Below are 24,571 nucleotides of genomic sequence, written 5' to 3' on the forward strand. Positions count from 1 at the left end.
TGATCCACCCGCCTCGGCCTCCCAAAGTGCTGGGATTACAGGCGTGAGCCACTGCACCCGGCCAATTTTTTTTTTTTTAAGGTGGAGTCTGGCTCTGTCACCCAGGCTGGAGTGCAGTGGCATGATCTCGGCTCACTGCATCTCACCTCCCAGGTTCAAGCGATTCTCCTACCTCACCCTCCTGAGTAGTTGGGATTACAGGGGCGCACCACCACACCCGATTATTTTGTGTATTTTTAGTAGAGACGGGGTTTTGCCATGTTGGTCAGGCTGGTCTCAAACTCCTGACCTCGTGATCCGTCCTCCATGGCCTCCCAAAGTGCTGGGATTACAGGCATGAGCCACCACCCCTGGCCTGGAATGGATAATTTCTCTGCTGCATCTCATTAATTTACTCAGCAAGTGTTCACTACTATATGCTGCACACTAGGGAAATGATGGTATGCACACAGCCCCGTTGTCCTGAGCTTGCAGATCAATAGGAATGCTTGGAAGTGAATAAGGTACTCTCCACTCATGCCTTTATCTCTGGACTTTACCTGTCAAGATGAGCCCATGTGTGCAAATATTTCCTGAGTTAGGGCCAGCAAGATCTGAAGTTTTGTAGAAAGGGATGAGTGTGCTACCTTGAGGCCCTGAAAGGTCACTGAAGCCAAGGCAGAACAATAGGCACTGGAGCTGGGATTTGAGAAGCAGATAATAGTCCTAACATTTACTGAAGATTTAAAAAAGCAGTGCTTTTTTTTTTTTTTTTTTTCTGAGACAGTCTCACTCTGTCACCCAGGCTGGAGTACAGTGGCTCGATCTCGGCTCACTGCAACCTCCCGCTCCCAGGTTCAAGTGATTCTTGCGCCTCAGCCTCCGGAGTGGCTGGGATTACAGGCGCCCACCATCACACCCGGCTGATTTTTGTATTTTTAGTAGAGACGGGGTTTCTCCATGTTGGGCACGCTGGTCTCGAACTTCTGACTTCAGGTGATCCGCCCGCCTCGGCCTCCCAAAGTGCTGGGATTACAGGCGTGAGCCACCGCGCCTAGCCTGTACAGCTTTTTTTTTTTTTTTGGCCACCTGAACAAAGATCCTGGGTCAGTAAGGTGTCAGGGGTTTTTGTGAGGAGGTCAATTTTCTTCCAGGTGAGGATGTATGTGAGTAAGGTGGAAGCCAGTTTTGTGAAAAGCCTTGAGAATCCCCAAAGGACAGTAACATAGGAAGTTAAATGTGGCGGACTTGCAGGATGAACTGATGCACAGTAGGAGCTCCTTGTGGTCGACCCTTCTGACTTCCATTCCGTTTCCCTGTACTGGAAGACGCAAGTCAGGTGGGCTCGCAGGTTGTTTCTGCAGGCGCCTTATCCCGCACAGCACCGAAACCCGAAACCCGTAGCTGCGTCGGGGGGAGGAACCACAGAGAGGAAGCCGCTCCCGCCTTCCTAGAGCGGAGACGGCGGTGGTTATTGGCCGAGGCGCGGACTGCTGACGTCACGCCGGCGGGACGCCTCCGGGAATTACTCCCTTCCACAGGGCAGCACCCAGGCACCTGTCGCAAGGTTCGTGAGGGGAGCGCCGTGGGAAGTGTGCATGGTGAGCGGTTTCCGCTGTGCCGGGCTGCTGCGGGTCGATTCCAGCGCCTCCCTCGGGAGGCAGGGCGTCTTCCTTCCTGTAGGGCCTTTGGAGCGGAGGCCCGAGGCCTAGGGCAAACTTGCCATGAAGGGAGGAGAGGCTGTTCGAGAGCCCTGGGCTGGGAGTCGGGGGACATGGGTTTGATTTGTACATACTTGAGCAAGTTAGTGAACTTCTGGGCACTTCAGTTTTCTGATTTCCAGAAGTAAATACTGTTTCTTGCCTTGTCGTTTTCCAAAGTTGTGCGGGTTGAAATAAGTATATGCAATAATTATCCACTTCCCTTCATTATTTATTCTTCTCTAACAGCAACAAAATAGGTACTGTATGAAGACATACAGACTCAATACTTTAACAGCAGGCACTATTTATTAAATGCTTACCAGCTGGCATTCTTCTAAGTCGTTGCCATGTAGTAACCCACTTATTCATTACCACAACCCTATAGAGTGGTTATTTTTATCGTCTCCATTTAACAATTGAAAAAACTGGTGCAAAAAAAGGTTAAGTAACTTGTTCAAAAGTCCTAGCCCCGGAGCCCATGCCATACTTGTAAGTTTGGTGGAGGAAGACAGAGTGTAATCAGACTAGAAAGTCCTGCAGTGGAAACTTGTAAAATTCTTTGAGATTGTAGACGAGGAAGTGCCTTGGAAAAGTCAAGAAAAATTTCCCACATGGAAGAGGTGTGGAGGTTCACATTTGAGCTAAATATTAAAGGTTAACTGCAAGTTTGAAAATAATTGCTGGCTTATTTGACCAAATGGGGGAAAAAAAGAGAAGTTTGAAAATAATTAAACAGTTTGTTCAGTGTCAGTTAAGAGATGCTAGTAGATTGGGATGTATTAGACAGGAAACCAGGTTCCTGCCTTTGAATACAGTGTTCTTTACATTAGGAGGGGTTCTTGAAACCTTTCCCTTATGAAGGGTCCTTAACATCTTACAGCAGATACTCCTCACAAAAAGGCAATCCTCTTGTTATTTTCGAGAAATTCCCCCAATTCTAATTGGAGGATAACTGACAGGAAGTTTCCCTGCTGTTGATTCAGTGTGGGGAAAAGAAAGAAAGATCAGACTGTTACTGTGTCTAAATAGAAAGAAGTAGACATAAGAGACTCCATTTTGTTCTGTATTTGAGATGCTGTTAATCTGTGACCCCACCTCCAACCTTGTCCTTGCAAGAGACATGTGCTATGGTGACTCAAGGTTTAAAGGATTTTGGGCTGTGCAGGGTGTACTTTGTTAAAACAAGTGCCTGAAGGCAGCTTGCTAGTTAAAAGTCATCACCATTCTCTTAATCTCAAGTACCCAGGGACACGCACACTGCCAAAGGTCGCAGGGACCTCTGCCTAGGAAAGCTAGGTATTGTCCAAGGTTTCTCCCCATGTGATAGTCTGAAATATGGCCTTGTGGGAAGGGAAAGACCTGATCATCCCCCAGCCTGGCACCCGTGAAGGGTCTGTGCTGAGGAGGACTAGTACAAGAGGAAAGAAGGCCTCTTGGCGGTTGTTGGCAGTTGAGATAGAGAAAAGCATCTGCCTCCTGCCCGTCCCTGGTCAATGGAACATCTCGGTATAAAACCCGATTGTATGTTCTGTTTACTGAGAAAGGAGAAAACCGCCTTAGGGCGAAAGGCGGGACTTGAAAGCGCAATGCTGCTCTTTATGCACTAAAAAGGTTTATGGAGGTGTTTACATATGCATATCAAGGCACAGCACTTTTCCTTAAACTTATTCATGTCACAGAGATCTTTATTCATATGTCTTACTGCTGACTTTCTCCTTACAATGATCCTATTATCCTGCCACTTCCTTTTCTTTAAGATGGTAAAGATAATTATCAATAAATACTAAGGGAACTCAGAGACTGGTGCTGGCGTGGGTCCTCTGTATGCTGAGCACCGGTCCCCTGGGCCCACTTTTTCTTTGTCTATACTTTGTCTCTGTGTCTCATTTCTTTTCTCAAGTCTCTCGTTCCACCTAACGAGAAACGCCCACAGGTGTGGAGGGGTAGGCCACCCCTTCATTCAGCCTGTTCTTAACAAGACCCACTCACCTCACTGCTAGCTCCTTTAGTACTTTTCAAATAAATGAATAAACAGACTCAATCAAAGATGGACTGGAAGGGCTTGATTTTAGGTTTTTGCTCTTTTCCCATCTATATAGAATCAAATCATCATAGAATGTTGATATTAGAAGAAGCTTTAAATATTATCTAGCTTTTCACTTTCATTTAACAAATAAGAAATGGATGAGACTGAGTGACCTGCATTAGGTCACTGAAGAAATTGGTGGCAGAACTGAGACTAGAATCCACACCTCTTGACTGAGTCTATTACTGGTCCTGCCCTCTGTTGTAGCCCTGCAGCCTTTGACTTTTGGAATAAATGGCTTTTCCAGTAGGCTTAGGGGAGCCATTGGGCTCCAACCTGATCTCCTATAAAGAAATTTTTACCCCTAGATGCTTAGTCCTTAGAACGACCTGCCCTCTTTGTGCATTGCCACATATCTCTGAAGTGTACCCACTCACTAATTTTGTCATTGGAGAATCTCCTCTAGGATAATAACAACATTCTTTCATTTAAACTTAAAATGGTCGTTTGGTTAGAGATGGGATGTTCTTGAGTTACCCCGAATCCAGAATATGTAGAAAGTCGGCTGGTAATTTATGGGTGGCTCTTTTTCCTCCCTTAGCACCTCAAATTCCTGCCTTTCCTTAAGAGAAGAGCCCCCAGGAGAAAAGCCAGTATTGCTTGTGTGCCTAACAACCTGTCTCTTGGTAAGTTAACTCTAACTAGAGAGTCAGGATGGTGGTTGTTGTGAGATTGCCATCAGAAGTGATGGGACCCACCAATGTCCACTATATGTGGACCCAGGAGACTGAAAATGTAGAACCATGCAGAAATGGGTACCATTTTACTCAAATCAGTGAGAGTGGCCCACTGTGAAAAAGGCTATGGAATAATTGGTTAGAGTGCACAGAGTTCTTATCAGAGTACCTGAACTGAAGACTCTACAGTCATCTGGTAGCACATCTTTAAACCACTTACTGAACTGCTAAGTATGATGCCTTAATGATGTAGTGGTTGGATCTAGGAATATAGGTAGTAAATTATTGGAAGACCCATTGCAAATGTAATTAGGTATTTCCTCAGAGAATATGGAATGGGTTTCTGGCCATGTTTAGAACAAGAGCTTAAGTTACTGCAACTGATACTGTCACTGGCTATCAAAAGGCAACATGGAGCCTGGGTGTCTGTCAAACTTAGTAAAATAATTCTGGGTAAATTGTATTCTTAGGTTATGGGAACTCTGTGAAGAGAATATGACTGTGTCCTGAAGAATTTGGTCTAGTTTAATATGTATGCATAATGTATGAACACTTATGTATGTATCTATGTTTATATGCATCAAGAGATACCTAGAAGAAAGTCCATCAACATACTAACTCTATTTTCTGTGACTGGGTTTCAAGTGATTTCCTCTTTGGAGTAGCTGACCATTTAATAGAATGAGCATGCATTCTTTGTATGATAAGATAAAAACCTTTTTATTTTGGAAAAATATGAGTAAAGGAATTAAAAATATGCTTAGAGTTTTGGTTTTACATCTAGTTGCTTAAACCAACTGGAGTTTGTTTTTGTATATAGCATATCCATGCTGTAAGTTAATACATCAGATAAAGATAGGTTTAGGTAAGATAGTCAACATATTTAACAAACAGTATGGTACAGGCATTGCCCAAGCAGGTAGTTGTGAACAATTTGTACAGATATACCAGTATGTATCAGTTGACTCTCAGCCCTGATAGATCCATATGTACCAACATGAAGAGATCTCTAAGACACATTTTTTAGTGGGAAATAAAAGCAAATTGCAGGGCAGAACCTGTAGAACTATTTCATTTATGTAAAGAGAATTAAGTGCTATATGTGTGTAGAAAAATATGAAGAAAAAAGGAATGAAAGAAGATACTCCAAACTTGATAATCAAGGAATAGCTTTATTTTGCTAACAAAAATTTTCTTTTAGGGACGAGGTCTTGCTCTGTCCTAGGCTGGAGTGCAGTGGCGTGATCATGGCATACTCCAGCCTCAACATCCTGGGCTCAAGTGATTTTCCCACCTCAGCCTGCTGAGTAGCTGGGACTACAGGTGCACATGACCACACCCAGCTAATTGTTTATTTTTTGTGGAGACAGTATCTCACTATGTTGCCTAGGCTGCTTTTAAACTCCTGGCGTCAAGTGATCCTCCTGCCTCAGCCTCTCAAAGTGTTGAGATGATAGGTGTGAGCCACCATGCCTGGCCTATCTTACATACTTCTATATTATCTAAATATTTTAAAGTGAGGATATATCATTGTGTAATTTACGTGATTACAAAACTAAGACAAAAATGGGCCTCAGAGAAAAAGAATGTGTTAGTGTCTCCAGCACCTACTAGGGAAGAGGTTGCTCTGATGTGCAGCACCTGAATATTCATTCTTTAATTCCGTGTAGCTTATTTAGGGCACCAGGGTTTCAAAATTTGATGGTCATTTAGTTATAATCAATTAAATATTTTGTTCTTTCTCCAGTTCTTTGTTTCCCAAAGAGTGCTCTAATGACAATGATTTGGTTCACATACTGTTTTTCTAAAGTCCAGAGAATGTGTTAACCAGCTCTATATTGAGCACAAAAGTTTTTCATTGTAAATAAATAAAGTGACTTTATTTTCTCTCTCATTCCCCTTATAAATCTGATTAGTATACTTCAGATTCTGAAGTATTTCTTTTGCTACAAAGGTGAGGGCCAGCACCTGGACCATGATGCTGTAGTCAAGTTACTGTCCAATTAAACCTTCTTCTTTAAGGACCACTTCTCTAATTTTCCTGAAACAAAAGGGTAATATCTTACTTTCTTCCAGTAAGCAGGACTCTAGTTTTCAAACATGTAGGTTTCCAGTTAGACTTAAGGAGAGAACTATAGATGGTGAATGTTGTGGAGAGAAAGAGAGATCCAGTAAGACACCTGTAAAGGTGACTGAATAAGGAAGGACTGGTGAGATAGGCCTAGTGAAAGTTACAGCCTGAATCACATTTGAAGTTTTAGAAGGGAAACTCTTTGATTATCACTAGTCTGCCATGATTATAGGCAACCTAAGGAAATAGAATTATAATTCCTCTGTTTTTTGAGGAGTAGAGACTAAGTGGACAGTAAGTTTTCCTAACACTTATATGTCCAAGTCTAGTATACTTATTCCTTTCATATTTTCCAGTTATTTATCACTGTGTATGCAAATCTGAATGATCCCAAATTACCTGGGTTAGTTTTTAGTATTTGATTGTTTCAGAATCAATTGTGATATGGAATTTTATAGAATTCCTAATACCTGTCACAACTTAATCTCTCTCTTCAGAGAGGCTGATCATCAGGGGTTCACTTTTGGAGAAGTTGAGAATGCAGGCTGAACAAGGAAGAGGAAGGGGAATCCTGCAAGGATGAATGAGAGGACGGCAATGCATGTGTGATGTGTGTGAGCACACACACACAGTAACCTTTCCTAGAACAGTCTTACTCTAATGATAATCATCTGTGAGGAAAAAAATTTTGTAAGTATGAATTTGGTGTTACAAGCAGCATGAATTCCAGCCAAGTATCACTCAAAATGAAACATCGGAGAGTTAACATGCAGAAGAAACCTTCAAAGTGTAGTGAATGTGGAAAGTTCTTTACTCAGAGATCATCACTTACCCAGCACCAGAGGATTCACAGAGGAGAGAAGCCCTATGTGTGCAGTGAATGTGGAAGTTGTTTCTGTAAACAGTCAAATCTTACTCAACATCTGAGAATCCATACGGGAGAGAAACCTTATAAATGTAATGAATGTGAGAAAGCCTTTCAAACAAAAGCAATTCTTGTTCAGCATCTGAGAATTCATACTGGAGAAAAACCCTATAAATGCAATGAATGTGGAAAAGCCTTTTGTCAGAGCCCATCCCTTATTAAACACCAGCGAATTCATACTGGAGAGAAACCGTATAAATGCACAGAATGTGGCAAAGCCTTCAGTCAGAGCGTATGCCTTACTCGTCATCAGAGAAGTCATTCTGGAGATAAACCTTTTAAGTGTAATGAATGTGGGAAAGCCTTTAATCAGAGTGCGTGTCTCATGCAGCATCAGAGAATTCACTCAGGAGAGAAACCCTACACATGCATTGAATGTGGTAAAGCCTTCACTCAGAACTCTTCCCTTGTTGAACATGAAAGGACTCACACCGGAGAGAAACTTTATAAGTGTAGTGAGTGTGAAAAAACTTTCCGCAAACAAGCACACCTTAGTGAGCATTACAGAATTCATACTGGAGAAAAACCTTATGAGTGTGTTGGATGTGGGAAATCCTTTAGGCACAGTTCAGCACTTCTTCGACATCAGAGGCTTCATGCTGGAGAGTAAAATTTGGAATGTAATGACTATGGAAAGATTTGTATGAAAGCACCTTTTTTTCTCCTAAATTCCTAGGAATGTAAGACTCAATCTGTAGCTAGGATGAATATTTTGTATTTTGAACAAAAAATGTTGTGTCCTAATGTGTCCTAGTCTGGAGTTTGATGCCTTATCTGCTGCTCAGTGGGTGTAACCTTATCCCTTCTGAGCCTCAGTTTACCCATCTCCCAATAGAAAAATGGGGATATTTCCTAGGGTTGTCCTGAGAATAAAATGAGTTCTGCGTGACAGTTAACTGCCATTAATTAGCCATTCTAAAAGTTTATTTACAATATCAAAATCTGACAAGTAAATCAGCATTGTTGTTTGGTTCTCAATGTATTATTTCTTAAGAACATTTTGTAATTGGGCTATGATTTTGTGATTAATCTACAGATGTCTATTTAAACTCTAATGTCTAGGTTTAAATAGGATAATACAATCTAAGACTGGTTTGTCTTTGAGAAATTTCAGATTTAATCAGAGAAAAATGTAGTGATTGGAATTTGAGTGGACGTTGTGAGGTATATTTCTGGATACCCTCAAGATCTTCATTTACATTTTGATACTTTCTATTACTAGGTCTAATTTGACTTTAAGCTCTACGTTTCACTTTTCCGTGAAACGGAAAGCCTCCCTAACATTAGAATAAAGCCTCATGTTGTGGGACTTCTGTGTGTGTTTAGGGTTGGCAGCAGATGATTAGGAGAAGGCATATGACAGTAGAGAGGACTGGAATATCGAGGAGAATATAAGCATGTAGCTGAGGATGTGGCTGTATTTGTTTCCAGTTCTAGGAGCACAGCACCAAATGTGGTCTCTTAAGGGAAGATGAGGGTAGAAGATGTTAAGATCTCAAGTTCCAGCAGGCGATGCCACTAACAATTAGCCACTTGTCAAAGGAAGGAGAGAACAGTGTCTTGGGGATGCTGATGGGATGGAGTGCCTAATGGCTGTTAAAAGCCATAAAAAAGCAAAGAAATCAAAGGATACTTTTGATGGAGCTTTAGGCTATGCCAAGCTCTTTAATGTAGACAAGCATCTCTAATACTAAAAGCACACTTGCAAGGAAGATAGGAGTTACTGTTCACATCCTAGAATCAAGGAAAAAGAGAAGATGTTTGATTTGCTGAAAGTCAAACAGGTAATGTCAGAATTGAATCTCAAATCTATATCTTACCAAAAGTGTAGTTCTGGTTTATACAATACCAAAGTCACATACAGGTAATTTCCCACCATTGAACCTTCCTGTTAGTGTGAGATGCCAAATCTGTGAAAACCATTTTTAAAAAGTAAAGACTTTTTTTTTCAGCTTAATGTGTGCTTATTGAAATACACTGATAAAATTAGAGAAACAAAAAAATTAAAATTGCATGTTTTCAGCAAATAGTCACCTTAGTGTATTTATTCTAGCCTTTCTTTTCTGCATAGCTCTTTTTTCTTCCCTTTTAACAATAATTAGACTTGTACTATATTAGAGTACTATATAGAGTACTATAGCCTGCTTTTTTTTTTTTTTTTTTTTGAGACAGAGTCTCGCTCTGTCGCCCAGGCTGGAGTGCAGTGGCCGGATCTCAGCTCACTGCAAGCTCCGCCTCCCGGGTTCACGCCATTCTCCTGCCTCAGCCTCCCGAGTAACTGGGACTACAGGCGCCCACCACCTCGCCCGGCTAGTTTTTTTGTATTTTTTTTTTTTAGTAGAAACGGGGTTTCACCGTGTTAGTCAGGATGGTCTCGATCTCCTGACCTCGTGATCCGCCCGTCTCGGCCTCCCAAAGTGCTGGGATTACAGGCTTGAGCCACCGCGCCCGGCCCCTGCTTTTTTTTTTTTTTTTTTTTTTTTTTGAGACGAAGCCTCGCTCTGTTGCCCAGGCTAGAGTGCAATGGCACAATCTCAGCTCACTGAAAGCTCCGCCTCCCAGGTTCACGCCATTTTCTGGCCTCAGCCTCCCGAGTAGCTGGGACTACAGGCGCCCGCCACCATGGCCAACTAATTGTATTTTTAGTAGAGACGGGGTTTCACCATGTTAGCCAGGATGATCTCGATCTCCTGACCTTGAGATCCACCCGCCTCAGCCTCCCAAAGTGCCGGGATTACAGGCGTGAACCACCGCGCCCGGCTGCCTGCTTTTTAACATAACAATTTAGCAATATGTTACAGACTTTCTATAAACTTTATTTTAATGGTTGCCAAACATTTCATTGGTCTGTTCATAATTTTTTGACCTGTTCCCTGTCTGTGTGATATTTATATTAATATTTTTTTCTTATAAATTAGAGAATCTAACGGTGCCTGTCATGGTATGAGCTCCTGTTAGTAATATTAATTTGGCAGTGAAGTATCTTTGTATATAACATTTTTACCATCTTAAAATTATTTTCTGAGGATTTTCAGAGCGTCTAATTTTATTTTTAAAATTTAATTCATCTTTTTGACTTGATAATATAAGCTTATGGCTTAAAATGTTAAAAATATGAAAGGTTGAACAGTGAAAAGTCTTCCACTCAGGCACCCGCTTGTCCCCTCATTCTATCCTAGACAACCAATATTACCCATTTTTTGTTTTTCTTTTTCTTTTTCTTTTTTTTTGAGACGGAGTCTCGCTCTGTCGCCCAGGCTGGAGTGCGGTGGCCGGATCTCAGCTCACTGCAAGCTCCGCCTCCCGGGTTCACGCCATTCTCCTGCCTCAGCCTCCCGAGTAGCTGGGACTACAGGCGCCCGCCACCTCGCCCGGCTAGTTTTTTGTATTTTTAGTAGAGACGAGGTTTCACCGTGTTAGCCAGGATGGTCTCGATCTCCTGACCTCGTGATCCGCCCGTCTCGGCCTCCCAAAGTGCTGGGATTACAGGCTTGAGCCACCGCGCCCGGCCTTTCTTTTTATTTTTTGAGACATAGTCTCGCTCTGTCACCCAAGCTGGAGTGCACTGGCCAGATCTCAGCTCACTGCGAGCTCCGCCTCCCGGGTTCATGCCATTCTCCTGCCTCAGCCTCCCGAGTAGCTGGGACTACAGGCGCCCGCCACCTCGCCCGGCTAGTTTTTTCTATTTTTTAGTAGAGACGGGGTTTCACCATGTTAGCCAGGATGGTCTCGATCTCCTGACCTTGTGATCCGCCCGTCTCGGCCTCCCAAAGTGCTGGGATTACAGGCTTCAGCCACCACGCCCGGCCCATTTTTTGTTTTTCTTACAAAGATATGAATAAACAAATATCTTTCTGTTAAAGACTATTTTTTAGAGCAGTTTTGAATTTACAGTGAAATTGAGTAGAAGGTTCCCATATATCCCCTGCCCCAAGACATGCAAAGCCTGACTATCCTCCACCAGAGTGGTACAACCTACTTTGACACATCATTATCACCCAAAGTCATAGTTTACATTAGGGTGCACTCTTGGTTTTGTATATTCTATGGATTTTGACAAATGTATAATGATATGCATCCATCATAGTTTCATAAGGAGTTGTTTCACCTCTCTACAAATTCTGTGTTCTTCCTATTCATCCCTCCGTCCATGGTAACCCTTGGCAACCACTGATTTTGTTTTTTTGTTTTTTGTTTTTTGTTTTTTTTGAGATGGAGTCTTGCTCTGTCACCCAGGCAGAAGTACAGTGGCATGGTTTTGGCTTACTGCAACCTCCGTCTCCCAGGTTCAAGTGATTCTCCTGCCTCAGCCTCCCGAGTAGCTGGGACTACAGGCGCATGCCACTATAACCAGCTATTTTTTTGTATTTTTAGTAGAGATGGGGTTTCACCATGTTAGCCAGGATAGTCTCAATCTCCTGACCTTGTAATCCACCCACCTTGGCCTCCCAAACCACTCATCTTTTTAACTGTTTCCATACTTTTGCCTTTTCCGGAATGTCATATAGTTGCAACCATTCAGTATGTAGTCTTTTGAGGTTGGCTTTTTTCACTTAGTAGTATGCATTTAAGTTTCTCCCATGTCTTCTCATGGCTGGTCACCTCATTTCTTTTTAGTGCTGAATAATATTCCATTTTATGGATGTGCTATATTTACCCATTCATGGACTGAAGAACATCTTGGTTGCTTCCATGCTTTGTCATTTATGAATAAAGCTGCTGTAAATGTTTGCTTGAAGTTTGTGTGTGGATATGTGCTTTCAGCTCATTTTAGTAAATTACTAAGGAGTGAAATTGCTGGATTGTATGGTAAGAGTATGTTTAGCGGCTGGGCGCGGTGGCTCAAGCCTGTAATCCCAGCACTTTGGGAGGCCGAGACGGGCGGATCACGAGGTCAGGAGATCGAGACCATGCTGGCTAACATGGTGAAACCCCGTCTCTACTAAAAATACAAAAAATTAGCCGGGTGAGGTGGCGGTGGTCCCAGCTCCTCGGGAGGCTGAGGCAGGAGAATGGCGTGAACCCGGGAGGTGGAGGTTGCAGCGAGCTGAGATCCGGCCACTGCACTCCAGCCTGGGCGACAGAGCAAGACTCTGTTTCAAAAAAAAAAAAAAAAAAAAAAAAAAAAGAGTATGTTTAGCTTTTTAAGAAACTGCCAAAATGTCTGCAAAGTGACTGTACCATTTTACATTCCCATCAGTGATGAAGTAGAGTTCCTGTTGCTCTATATCCTTGCCAGCGTTTTGTGGTATTAGTGTTTTGGATTTTAACTTTTTTTTTTTTTTCTTTTTGAGACTAAGTCTCGTTCTGTTGCCCAGGCTGTTGGTGGCATGATCTCGGCTCACCGCAACCTCCACCTCCCGGGTTGTGATTCTCGTGCCTCAGCCTCCCAAGTAGCCAATTACAGGCACCCGCCACCACACCCAGCTAATTTTTGTATTTTTTGTAGAGGCAGGCTTTCGCCATGTTGGCCAGGCTGGTGTCGAACTCCTGACCACAAGTGATCTGCCTGCCTCAGCCACCCAAAGTGCTGGGGTTACAGGTGTGAGCCACCACACCTGGTCGGATTTTAACTACTCTAATAGGTATGTAGTGGTAATCATTGTTTTAATCTGCAGTTCACCAATAATATATGATTTTAGCATCTTTTCATGTGTTTGCCACCTGTATAGCTTTGGTGAGGTATCTGTTAGAGGTTTACATTTTTAATCGGATTGCTCATTTTCTTATTGTTGAATTTTAAGTGTTCCTTGTATGTTTTGTATAACAGACTTTTATCAGATAGGTCTTTTGCACATATTTTCCTCCCAGTCTGTGGCTTATTTTCTCAATCCTTGATTCCCTCTTTTTACTTTTTTTTTTCTTTTTTAAAAGAAATGGTAGCATAATATACACAGTTGTCCATTTTTTTTAAAACTAATCCATCTCACAGATTGTTCTGTATCAGTAAATAAAGATCTTTCCCCCACCCTTGCCCAATTGTCTTAATAGACCATTATTAGTTCCCTATTGGTGGACATTTAATAGCTTTTATTTTTCTGTTGTAAGCAAAACTGCATATGCAGCATCCTTGTCTTTAAGCACATGTGCAAGATATTTATAAGATAATTCCAGGTTGGGCACGGTGGCTCACGCCTGTAATCCCAGCACTTCGGGAGGCTGAGATGGGTGGATCATTTGAGGTCAGGAGTTTGAAACCAGCCTGGTCAACACAGTGAAACCCCACCTCTACTAAAAGTTCAAAAATAATTAGCCGGCATGGTGGAGGGCACCTGTAGTTCCAGCTACTCAGGAGGCTGAGGCAGGAGAAATTGCTTGAACCTGGGAATTGAAGGTTGCAATGAGCTGAGATTGCGCCACTGCACTCCAGCCTGGGTGACAGAGCAAGACTGTTTCTCAAAAAAAAAAAAAAAAAAATTAGAAGGAGGAGAAGTATGTGCCTTTATAGCTTTGATAGAGATTGTGACCTCCCAGATGTTTAGTTATTCCTGCCACTAACAGTGGATGAGAGGTGTGCTCAGTAAAGCAAATAAACAATTGCTCAACAATTCTTTGGTACCAAAAAATTTTTCTTGAATTTCTAACTCACCCCACATTGTTGACAGAATTTCCACCTGTTAGCTAGGAGGCTGAGGAAGGAGGATCAAGTGAGCCCAGGCATTTGAGACCAACCTCAGCCACATAGCAAGACCTCAAAAAACAAAAAAAAAAAACAAAAAACCGTGTTTACCCTGATGTGATGCATTTTATGCCTGTATCAAAATATCTCATTTATTCCATACATATATATATACCTACTATGTGCCCACAAAAATTGAAAAATAAAAATAAAAAAATTTCCAACTGTTATTTGAGTAACCCAACATAACACACTTGAATCCATTTGCAATGTAGTTGTCACATTCATAGTGATTCTGCATAGGATCAAGCATTTTACTCCCTGTGTGTTATATTACAGTCGTGCCCAAGCCTGTACATACTGAAATATATGTCATTTTTATTATAAATTACATTATTTTTTAAGACTTTTTCCATATTAAGCTAGGTGATTTATTGATTTTTAGAAATGTATATATGTAGGTAGTTTGTATTTCCTAGGATTTTCATTTTAGGGTGGTAAAGGTGGTATTATAAAAATATCTGTGTAGGCTGGCGGCAGTGGTGCACACCTGTAATTCCAGTGTTTGGCTGGCTAAGGCAGGAGGATCGCTTGGGTGCAGGAGTTCAAGAATGCAGTGAGCTGTGATCTTGCCACCACACTAGAGTCTGGGTGATGGTGAGACTCTGTCTCAAAAAAACTCTGTAGGGTATTGGGTTTGATGGGGGCTTAATGAAAGCTTCATGGCATATATTAGAGAATGCAGAAAATGTGCTATAATGAGACTAGAGTTGGAGCCCTAGAAGTATGGCCTTAGCTAAAGTTCTGAACATTGCCCCCTTTTATTTGTAAAATGGAAATGAGATGCTATTAATAATACTCCAGGACTTCTGTAAAAAAGAAATACACAGTAACATTTGAGATGAATCCTATATGTATGCATAAAACCCAGAACCATAAAGCTTCTAGATGAAAGTTTAGAACATTATTTTGCAAACATTAGGTAGGCAAAGATTTGTTGGACAGGAGAAAACATTAGCCATAAAATAAAAAATATTAATTTCATAAAATCAATAAATTAATGAAAATGAAGAATATTCTGTCACTAAGAGAAACCTTTAAGAAAACAGACAAGCCACGGGCTGGGGAATTTTTTTTTTTTTTTTTTTTTTTTGAGACAGAGTCTCGCTCTGTCGCCTAGGCTGGAGTGTAGTGGCCGATCTCGGCTCCCTGCAAGCTCCAACTCCCGGGTTCACGCCATTCTCCTGCCTCAGCCTCCCGAGTAGCTGGGACTACAGGCACCCGCCACCATGCCCGGCTAATTTTTTGTATTTTTAGTAGAGACGGGGTTTCACCGTGTTAGCCAGGATCGTCTCAATCTCCTGACCTCATGATCCGCCCGCCTCGGCCTCCCAAAGTGCTGGGATTACAGGCGTGAGCCACCGTGTCCAGCTGGGGAAAATATTTATAACAGATAAGTTAACAAGGGATTTGTACCCATAATTTATAAACAGCTCCTATCAAGGAGAAATAAAAATATAAACAACTCAATTAAAAATGGGCAAAAGAAGAGACATTTAAACAAAGATATACAACTAGCCATTCATACATGAATATGATGCTCAGTGGTCTGTGATGGTTAATTTTATGTATCAAGTTGACTGAGTAAGCTGTGGTGCCCAGATGTTTGGTCAAACATCAGTCTAGATGTTGGTTTTTAGATGTGACTAACATTTAAATCAGTAGGCTTTGAGTAAAGCAGATAACCTTCTACAATATGGATGGGCCTTAGCCAATCAGTTAAAGGCCTTAAGAGAGAAAAGACTGACATTCCCTGAAGAAGAAGAAAGGATTCTGTCTCCAGACTGCCATGGGACTTGAGCTGCAACAACTCTTCCCTGGGCCAGCAGCCTCCTGGCCTGCCCTGCAGAATTTGTACTTGCCATCCACCAGCCCACACAAGCATGTAACCAATTCCTTAAAATAAAATCAATCTGTATCATTCTCTCTCTTTCTACCCCCATCTATGGGTTCTGTTTCTGTGGAGAACCATGCATGATAATACAGCATCTTTAGTCATCAGAGATAAGCAAATTAAAATAAGATGCCATTTCTTACATGCTTAAATCCCTAAAACAAAGACTAACAACCCCAAATATTGGTGAATTTGTATGGCAACTGGAACTCTCAAACATTATTGATGGGAGTTAAAATGATATACTCATTTTGGCCGGGCATGATGGTTCATGCCTGTAATCCCAACACTTTGGGGGGCCAAGGCAGGCAGATCACTTGAGGCCAGGAGTTTGAACCAGCCTGGCCAACATAGTAAAACCCTGTTTCTACCAAAAATACAAAAATTAGCTGGGCGTGGTGGCACACAGCTGTAATCCCAGCTACTTGAGAGGCTGACGCAGGAGAATCACTTGAACCTGGGAGGCAGAGGCTGCAGTTAGCCGAGATCGCGCCACTGCACTCCAGCCTGGGTGACAGAGCAAGACCCTGTCTGAAGTAAATAAATAGTAAAAATAAATAAATAAATAAAATGGTATTATCATTTTGGAGAACTATTTGGTAGTTTCTTAAAATGGTAAACATACATTTAGCCTATGATCCAGCAGTTCTAGTCTTTATTAACCCAAGAGTAATAAAAACCTGTTCACAATAAACTTTTAGAAGAATGTATATAGCAGCCTTATTCTAATAGTGAAAAACTGGAAACAACCCAAATGTCTATCAACAGGTGAATAAAGAAATTATGCATGGCTGGGTGTGGTGGCTCACGCCTGTAATCCCAGCACTCTGGGAGGCCGAGGCGGGTGGATGACATGAGGTCAGGAGTTCGAGACCAGCCTGACCAATGTGGTGAAACCTTGTCTCTACTAAAAATCCAAAAATTAGCCGGGTGTAGTGGTGCGTGTGCCTGTAGTCTGAGCTACTCGGGAGGCTGAAACAGGAGAATTGCTTGAACCTCAGAGGTGGAGGTTGCAGTGAGCAGAGATCATGTCACTGCACTCCAGCCTGGGCAACAGAGAGACTCCATCTCAAAAAAAAAAAAAAGAAAGAAATTATGCTATATTCGTATAATGAAGTATTACATAGCAATAAATAAATTACCAACACACATTCAGCATGGGAACTTTCTGGGATGACTGAAATGTTCTATAGTTTCTTGTTTGTGTGGTGACTACACAGGTAAACACAGTGGTCAAAACTTACCAAACTGAACATCAAAGATATGTATGTTAATTATATCACTATAATTCACATGCAATAATTTATATTATGCCTCACCATGAACATTTTCTAAGGATTAAATGAGTTTAAATATATTCTTATAGATTTAAAAGGCTCTGATAGTAAGTATTGGAACTTGAAATCTCACAACTTATTCACATATGGAGCCTTCACTTGGAGAGTAATAATTTTAATACACTGATGGCAGAAAGCAAAATGAATGGTACAATTCCTTTGGAAAAGATTGGCAGTTTTTCAAAAGATTATATACCTGCAATACAATCCAATATTCAACTCCTAGGCATTTACCCAAAAGAAATGAAAACATGTTCAGAAAAAGACTTGCACGTGAATGTTCACAGCAAATTTATTTGTTATAGCCAGAAAATGGAACCAATCCAAATGTCTGTCATTTGTTTAGAGCCTCTCACTGTATGGGAGTGGCTACTAAAGAAAGCTAGAACTTGGGCTGAAGATTTGCCAGGTCAGTAAAATAGGATGATATTTGGAAAGAGAAAGGTAAAATTTGCAAGGCCAGACAGGGAACATGTTGAGTTGCAAAAGAGGCACAGTGGTAACTAGATACATGAGGGGACAGGGAGAAGTCAAGACACCAAGCTTATAACCCTGAAGCTGGGATTCCTTAAATCCTTTATCTGCCCCAAAGCCCAGGCTGTAGCTCCCTTGTTGCCCTGCCCATCACCGTTTCCATTCTGCCAAGTCCAACTTCCGTTGCTCATGGGGTTACAGAGAATCTCCTCTGAGAGGCAGACAGTCCTACTGCATTTGTGCCAGAGACTCAGGTTGACTTGATGACTCAGGAAGAAGCAAGGGCAAGGGGAAAACTGATGCCATGCCACCATCTGCACAGGGTGTGAGGGGAAAAGTGGACTGGTCCAGCTGGATTGGTGCAGAATGGAGAAGGTCGGTAAGGATTGAGAGTCTCAGAGCAACTGGGAAGATGGTTTGCATTCTAGGACCCTACACTGCGGGTTAAGAAGGATCTAGGCTGTGGAGAAAACGGAGGCTATGATCAACCAAATAGCAAGAAAAGTTATGGCTAGGCATGGGAGAATTTGGGGAAACAATGATTAAAAATATAAAGTTCAAGGTTTCATCCTGTAGCTAAAGAACCTAATCAGCTGTCCCCCAACAGCTCCAGGGACCAGGCTTGTCTTAGCCATTGCTGCTCTCTAAGACAACATTCAAATTGATTATAATAAATGGTCCCTTCTACCCCAGCTTCTAGAACCATATATGCCTAAGTCATATTAAACCCAGAGCTGCCATTAGCCTAAGAATGACTGTGGGGCCAATGGGGAGGGTTCATAACCTCAAACCTGGACAGATGCCTTCTGTCTGCCCTTTCTCCTCCCTGAAAGACTCCCATGCATGATCTGGGAGAAGCCATAGGTTGGTGAAAGTAGGTGTCAGTTGAAAGATAGTTTCTATAGCAGAGTTTTTTGCTTTCTGGGGGAGAGAGCAGGTCCAGGACTGGTGAAAGGGCCACAGAAATAGGAGCCTGGAAACTCAGACATGCGTCTTCCTTCCCAATGTGACTGTCTGGCCCTGGTTGTCTTGAGCCATCCAGCCAGATATGACTGTATGTTGTGCTGTTTTGTGTCAAACATCAGAATGTCCCTGACCTTTACAAAGTGGGAGGGAATCCCTTGTGGGCTGCAGGACTCCGAACGATAAAAAAAAAAAAAAAAAAACCCAGCAATACCTAGAACTGTACTAACACAGTAGCTGCTACCCATTTGTAGCTATTTAAATTAAATAATTAAGTAGAAGGAAAAATTCAGTTCCTTGGTTACCCTAGCCACATTTAAAGTGCTTAATAACCATAGGTGGCTGGGGCTATTAACATTCCATTATTGCAGAATGTTCTATTGGACTACACTTGGACTTGGTGTTTGGAATTCCCAGACAGTAAATTTCAACATATTCTTTGGAGGCTGGTATAGATTTTTCAACCTTTTGACAAAGTAAGTACAATAAACTACCACCTTTCAAAATCATTATTTCATAAAAGAAAGTATATTTTAACTTCAAAGAAACAAGAAAGATATAATCTCAGAATAAAGGACTCATTCTGTAGAGAGGATAATTTGACATCTTTACACTGACCCTTTTGCCCCCAGATAAGCCCTGGAGTCTGTATTGGCATTCATGTGCCATTGCCATACCCTAGGATTCTGGCCTTTTTAGTACTGGGCATTGGTTGCCTTTGTGCCCTATCCTTGAAAAGGACATCAGGAAGGCCCTAGCAGGGTCTTTGTGGCCTTTGGAAGTGAGGTGTCCTTCTCAGTGCGTATCAGTAGGTCATGATGTCAGTATGACATTTTTTTTTTTGAGACGGACTCCTGCTCGTTGCCCAGGTTGGAGTGCAATGGCTCACCACAACCTCTGCTTCCCAGGTTCAAGCAATTCTCCTGCCCCAGCCTCCCAAGTAGCTGGGATTACAGGCATACACCACCATACCTGGCTAATTTTGTATTTTTAGTAAAGACAGGGTTTCTCCATGTTGGTCAGGCTGGTCTTAAGCTCCTGACCTCAGGTGATCCACCTGCCTCGGCCTCCCAAAGGGTTGGGATTACAGGTGTAAGCCTGGCATCAGTATGACTTATTACTGGTAATATTAACTTTGATCATGCAGTTAAGGTGACATTTGCCTAGTTTCTCCACTGTAATGTTACTAGTTTATTTATTTATTTATTTATTATGAGATGGAGTCTCGCTCTGTCACCCAGGCTGGAGGGCAGTGGCCCAATCTCGGCTCACTGCAAGCTCCAACTCCCAGGTTCACGCCATTCGCCTGCCTCAGCCTCCTGAGTAGCTGGGACTACAGGCGCCCGCCACCACGCCCGGCTAATTTTTTGTGTTTTTAGTAGAGACAGGGTTTCACCATTCACAGGAGGGTCTCGATCTCCTGACCTTGTGACCTGCCTGCCTTGGCCTCCTAAAGTGCTGGGATTACAGGTGTGAGCCACCGTGACTGGCCACTAGTTTTTCTTTTGTAATTAGTGTCTTGTGGGGAGATACTTTGAGACTATCCAAATATTCTGTTTTTGAGCATAACTTTGGCCACTGATTTTGGCATCCTTTGATGAATCTTGCCAATAGCACTTGTGTATTAGTTTCCTATGGCTGCTATAAAAAATTATCACAAACTTGGTGGCTTAGAACAACAGAAATTTATTCTCTCAGAATTCTGGAGGCCAGAAGTTTCAAATCAGCTACTGTGCTGAAATCAAGGTGTTGGCAGGGCCATGTTCTCTCGAAAGGCTGTAGGGAGCAATCCACTGCTTGTCTCTTCCAGCTTCTGGTGCAGCCAGTATTCCTCAGCTTATAGCCACATCACTCCAGTCTCTGCCTCCATCTTCACATTTCCTGCTGTGTCTAATCTCCCTCTATCCATCTTTTATAAGGAAAGGTGTGAATGTAATGGCATTTAGGACCCACTTATATAATCCAGAATAATCCACTTATCTCAAGATCGTTAATTTAATCACATTTGCAAAAAACTACTACATAAGGTACCATTCACAAGTTCCAGGATCAGTACCTGTTGTCTTTAGAGACCATCATTCAGCCCACTGAAGTTTTTTTTTTTTTTTTTTTTTTTTTTTTTTGAGACGGAGTCTCGCTCTGTCGCCCGGGCTGGAGTGCAGTGGCCGGATCTCAGCTCACTGCAAGCTCCGCCTCCTGGGTTTACGCCATTCTCCTGCCTCAGCCTCCCGAGTAGCTGGGACTACAGGCGCCCGCCACTATGCCCGGCTAGTTTTTTGCATTTTTTTAGTAGAGACGGAGTTTCACCATGTTAGCCAGGATGGTCTTGATCTCCTGACCTCGTGATCCACCCGCCTCGGCCTCCCAAAGTGCTGGGATTACAGGCTTGAGCCACCGCGCCCGGCCTCAGCCCACTAAATTTTTTTTACTGTGGAATTTGCCAAATGCTAAGTTTCTGTTTCCATAATTCCTCCTAACTTTATTAAAATTCTACTATAAGGAAGACCTAGCCCTTCTCATGTGTTAAAAAATATATATATTGTTCATATCAATAAGAATTTTATGAGTTGTAATCTACTATCATTAATTTCTTGTTCAAATTGCCCCAGATTTGGCCATTGGTAACTCCTACTAGTTGGCTCCTATATCCTTTTGACATGCCTTCATCATTTTAATTTTTTTGAGACAGGATTTCATTCTGTCTCCCAGACTGGAGTGCAGTGTTGTGATCACGGCTCACTACAGCCTCAACCTCCTGGGATCAAGCAATCCTCCCACCTCAGCCTCCCAAGTTGGTGGGACTACAGGTGTGCACCACCAGATACTGCTAATTTTTGTACTTTTTTTTGTAGAGATAGGGTTTTGCCATGTTGCCCAAGCTGGTCTTGACCCCCTGGGCTCAAGTAATCCACCTGCCTTGGCCTCCCAAATTGCTGGGATTATAGGCGTAAGCCACCTCTCCCGGCTGTTCATCATTTTTTAAACACCTTCTTATTTTTTGGCACAAGATGTTCCAGGATCAGCTTTTACTATCCCCACTTTAGCCCCAGAATCAACTATTTCTCCAAGGAGCCCTAGTTTCTTTTTGGAGAATAATCTTTAGAAACTCTCCAAGCAATGCTGCCACCATCAGTGTTACAAACTTCAGGGAGCTCATCTCTCTCCTATCCAATTCCAACCTCAACCTAGGACCTTGGTACTACCTTTAATTTCCAAAGACCAGCTAAATCTTGACTGTCACATTTGATAAGGTTTTACCACTTTGGGGGCCACAAAAAAAGGGAAATACTGTACACTAACATGGCCCAGTTCTCATGGGATTTCCTAAAGTTGCCTCCCTGCCTAGCCTTTGGCTTACCTGCCTCAAGCTTAGCAAAGAGCATCTTTCCTCTTAAAAGTGAGAGTCTCCTAGGTTGTAGGGCAGTAGTTCACACCCTTGGCTGAAATTTGAAATCACTGGAAGCTTTCAGAACTACTGGTTTCACCACTAGAGATTCCGATTTAATTAATGTAGGTGTGGTTTGGGTATGAGTGGCTCTGTTTCTCATCCCTAAGTTATACATGAGAATCACATAGGGAGTTTTATAAAAAAGAATTGGATGTCCAACTATTAGGTTAAAGGTTGAAAAGAAACTTTATAATGAGCAGTTCAAGCTTGTCTTAATCCATTTTTTGTTACTTAGAATACCTGAAACTGGGTAATTTATTTTAAAAGAGAAATTTATTTATTTTTGAGACAGGATTTTGCTCTGTTGCCCAGGCTGGAGTTCATTGGTGCAAACATGGCTCACTGCAGCCTTGACCTCCTGGACTCAAGTGATCCTTCCACTTCACCCTCCCAAGTAGCTGGGACCACAGGCACACATCACCATGCCTAGCTAATGCTTTCATTTTTGTAGAGATAGGGTCTCGTCATGTTGCCCAGGCTGGTCTCAAAACTCCTGGCTCAAGCAATTCTCCTGCCTCGGCTCCACAAAGTGCTAGTATTGCAGGTGTGAACCACCACACCTGGTCTGAGGGATTTACTTCTTACAGTTTTGATGCTAAGAAGTCCAAGGTAGAGGGGCCACATCTGGTGAGGGTCTTCTTGCTGGTAGAGACTCTGCAGTCCTGATGCAGTGTATCATATGGTGAGGGGACTGATTATGCTAGTTCAGGTCTCTCTTCCTTTTCTTATAAAGCCACTAGCCCCCTCCCATGATAGCCCACTAATCCATGAACCTATTAATCCACTAATGCATGAATGAATTAATCAATTCATGAGGGCAGAGTCCTCATGACCTAATCACCTCTTAAAGGCCACACTGGGGATTAACTTTCAACATGATTTTGGAGGGTACAAATATTCAAACCATAGCATTTCATCCCTGGCCTCCCCAAACTCACGTCCTTCTCATGTACAACCCTGTAACTCCAAAGTCTTAACAACCAGCTCAACTCAAAAGTCCAAAGTCCAGAATCTCATCTATGAGCCTATAAAATCAAAACAAGTTATCTACTTCCAAGATACACTGGTGGTACAGGCAAAAGACAGATATTCCCATTCTAAAAGGGAGAAATAGGCAAAAAGAAAGGAGTAGCACGCCTTAAGGAAGTCTGAAACCCAGGAGGGTAGACATTAATTGTTTTTTTTTTTGAGGCGGAGTCTCACTGTATTGCCCAGGCTGGAGTGCTGTGGTGCAATCTCAACTCACTGCAACCTCCTCTTCCAGGGTTCAAGTGATTCTGCTGCTGCTGCCTCAGCCTCCCGAGTAGCTGGGACTACAGGCATGCGCCAGCAACATCCAGCTAATTTTTGTATTTTTAGTAGAGATAGGGTTTCACCATGTTGGGCAGGCTGGTCTCTAACTCCTGACCTCAAGTGATCCTCCTGCCTCAGCCTCCCAAAGTGTTGGGATTACAGGCATGAGCCACTGAACCGGGCCAAATCTTGAAGCTGGAGAATAATCCCTTTTGCCTCCATGTGCTTCCTCCTGGACACACTGGGGCGGGGATTGGACCGCCGAAGCCTCAGGCAGCCCCACCCCTATGGCATTGCTGGGTGCAGCCCACATGGCTACTCCTACAGGATGGAGTCTGGTGCCTGTAGCTTTCCCCAGCAGTTGCTGCATACTGCCTGTGATTCTACAGCTCTTGGTGGTGGTTCTGTTCCCATGGCTCCACTATGCATGGCCCTAGTGAAGACTCTCAGTAGTGGCCTTGCTTCCACAGCTTCACTATGCATTGCCCCAGGTCAGGACTTTCTACAGTAGCCCAGGTCATCTCTGCTCGGTGTTGCTCTACTGGGGGCGCTGTCTCTGGGGGCGGCTCCATCCCTGCAACAAGTCTCTGCCTGGGCAGCCATCCTTGGAAATTTTGGTGAAGGCTGGTAAACGTCCACAGATTTTTTTTTTTTCCCCTGCAAGCCTACAGAATTAACAGGTGGACACCACCAAAATTTACTATTTGTACTCTGGAGCTTCAAATACGTGTTCAACATTGCTTAGAAGCAGCATGAGAGAACAGGCCTCGTCTTTCTTCTTTGAGCCTGTCTTCTCTGACTCCAAACTCACCACTCTTAGCAAAATAGATCTTGCAGTCAACAGAACCCACTGTTCTTAGGAAGCAGTTTTCCTAAGGATGATAAACACATCTCAGGTGCCACCATGTCTTGGTCTGTGTCTTTCATCACAAGATGTGCTTCCTGGCTGAGCTTTTATGTTTACATTGCTAGAAATATCACCGGCAGTAAAGGCTTCACCAATATGATGTTTCAAGATTTAAGACCTTTTAAACAGTTTTTC

At 42.6% G+C, this 24,571-nt stretch overlaps 1 protein-coding gene across 4 annotated transcripts; it reads left to right on the top strand.

Moving 5' to 3' along the window:
- Positions 1 to 1,000: 1,000 nt before the first annotated feature.
- On the top strand, positions 1,001 to 19,625 carry ZNF501 (zinc finger protein 501). Of its 4 annotated transcripts, none has more exons than XR_004437280.1 (3): positions 1,001 to 1,580; positions 4,310 to 4,394; positions 19,160 to 19,625. XR_004437280.1 is itself a non-coding variant. In XM_033212293.1 (3 exons), the coding sequence occupies exon 3, from the start codon at positions 7,236 to 7,238 to the stop codon at positions 8,049 to 8,051; it is 816 nt and encodes a 271-aa protein (XP_033068184.1). In that variant the 5' UTR covers positions 1,001 to 1,580; positions 4,310 to 4,394; positions 7,014 to 7,235; the 3' UTR covers positions 8,052 to 9,466. The 4 variants fall into 4 exon arrangements, 3 of the variants coding, with proteins under 3 accessions (XP_033068184.1, XP_033068183.1, XP_033068186.1); XM_033212293.1 differs by lacking the exon at positions 19,160 to 19,625 and adding an exon at positions 7,014 to 9,466; XM_033212292.1 differs by lacking the exon at positions 19,160 to 19,625 and adding an exon at positions 7,014 to 9,466 and having other exon boundaries at positions 1,001 to 1,546.
- The last annotated feature ends 4,946 nt before the right edge of the window (positions 19,626 to 24,571 follow it).

This window comes from Trachypithecus francoisi, unplaced genomic scaffold (assembly GCF_009764315.1).
Source record: "Trachypithecus francoisi isolate TF-2019V2 unplaced genomic scaffold, Tfra_2.0 Lachesis_group0, whole genome shotgun sequence".
In the NCBI taxonomy this organism is placed as follows: Eukaryota; Metazoa; Chordata; class Mammalia; order Primates; family Cercopithecidae; genus Trachypithecus; species Trachypithecus francoisi.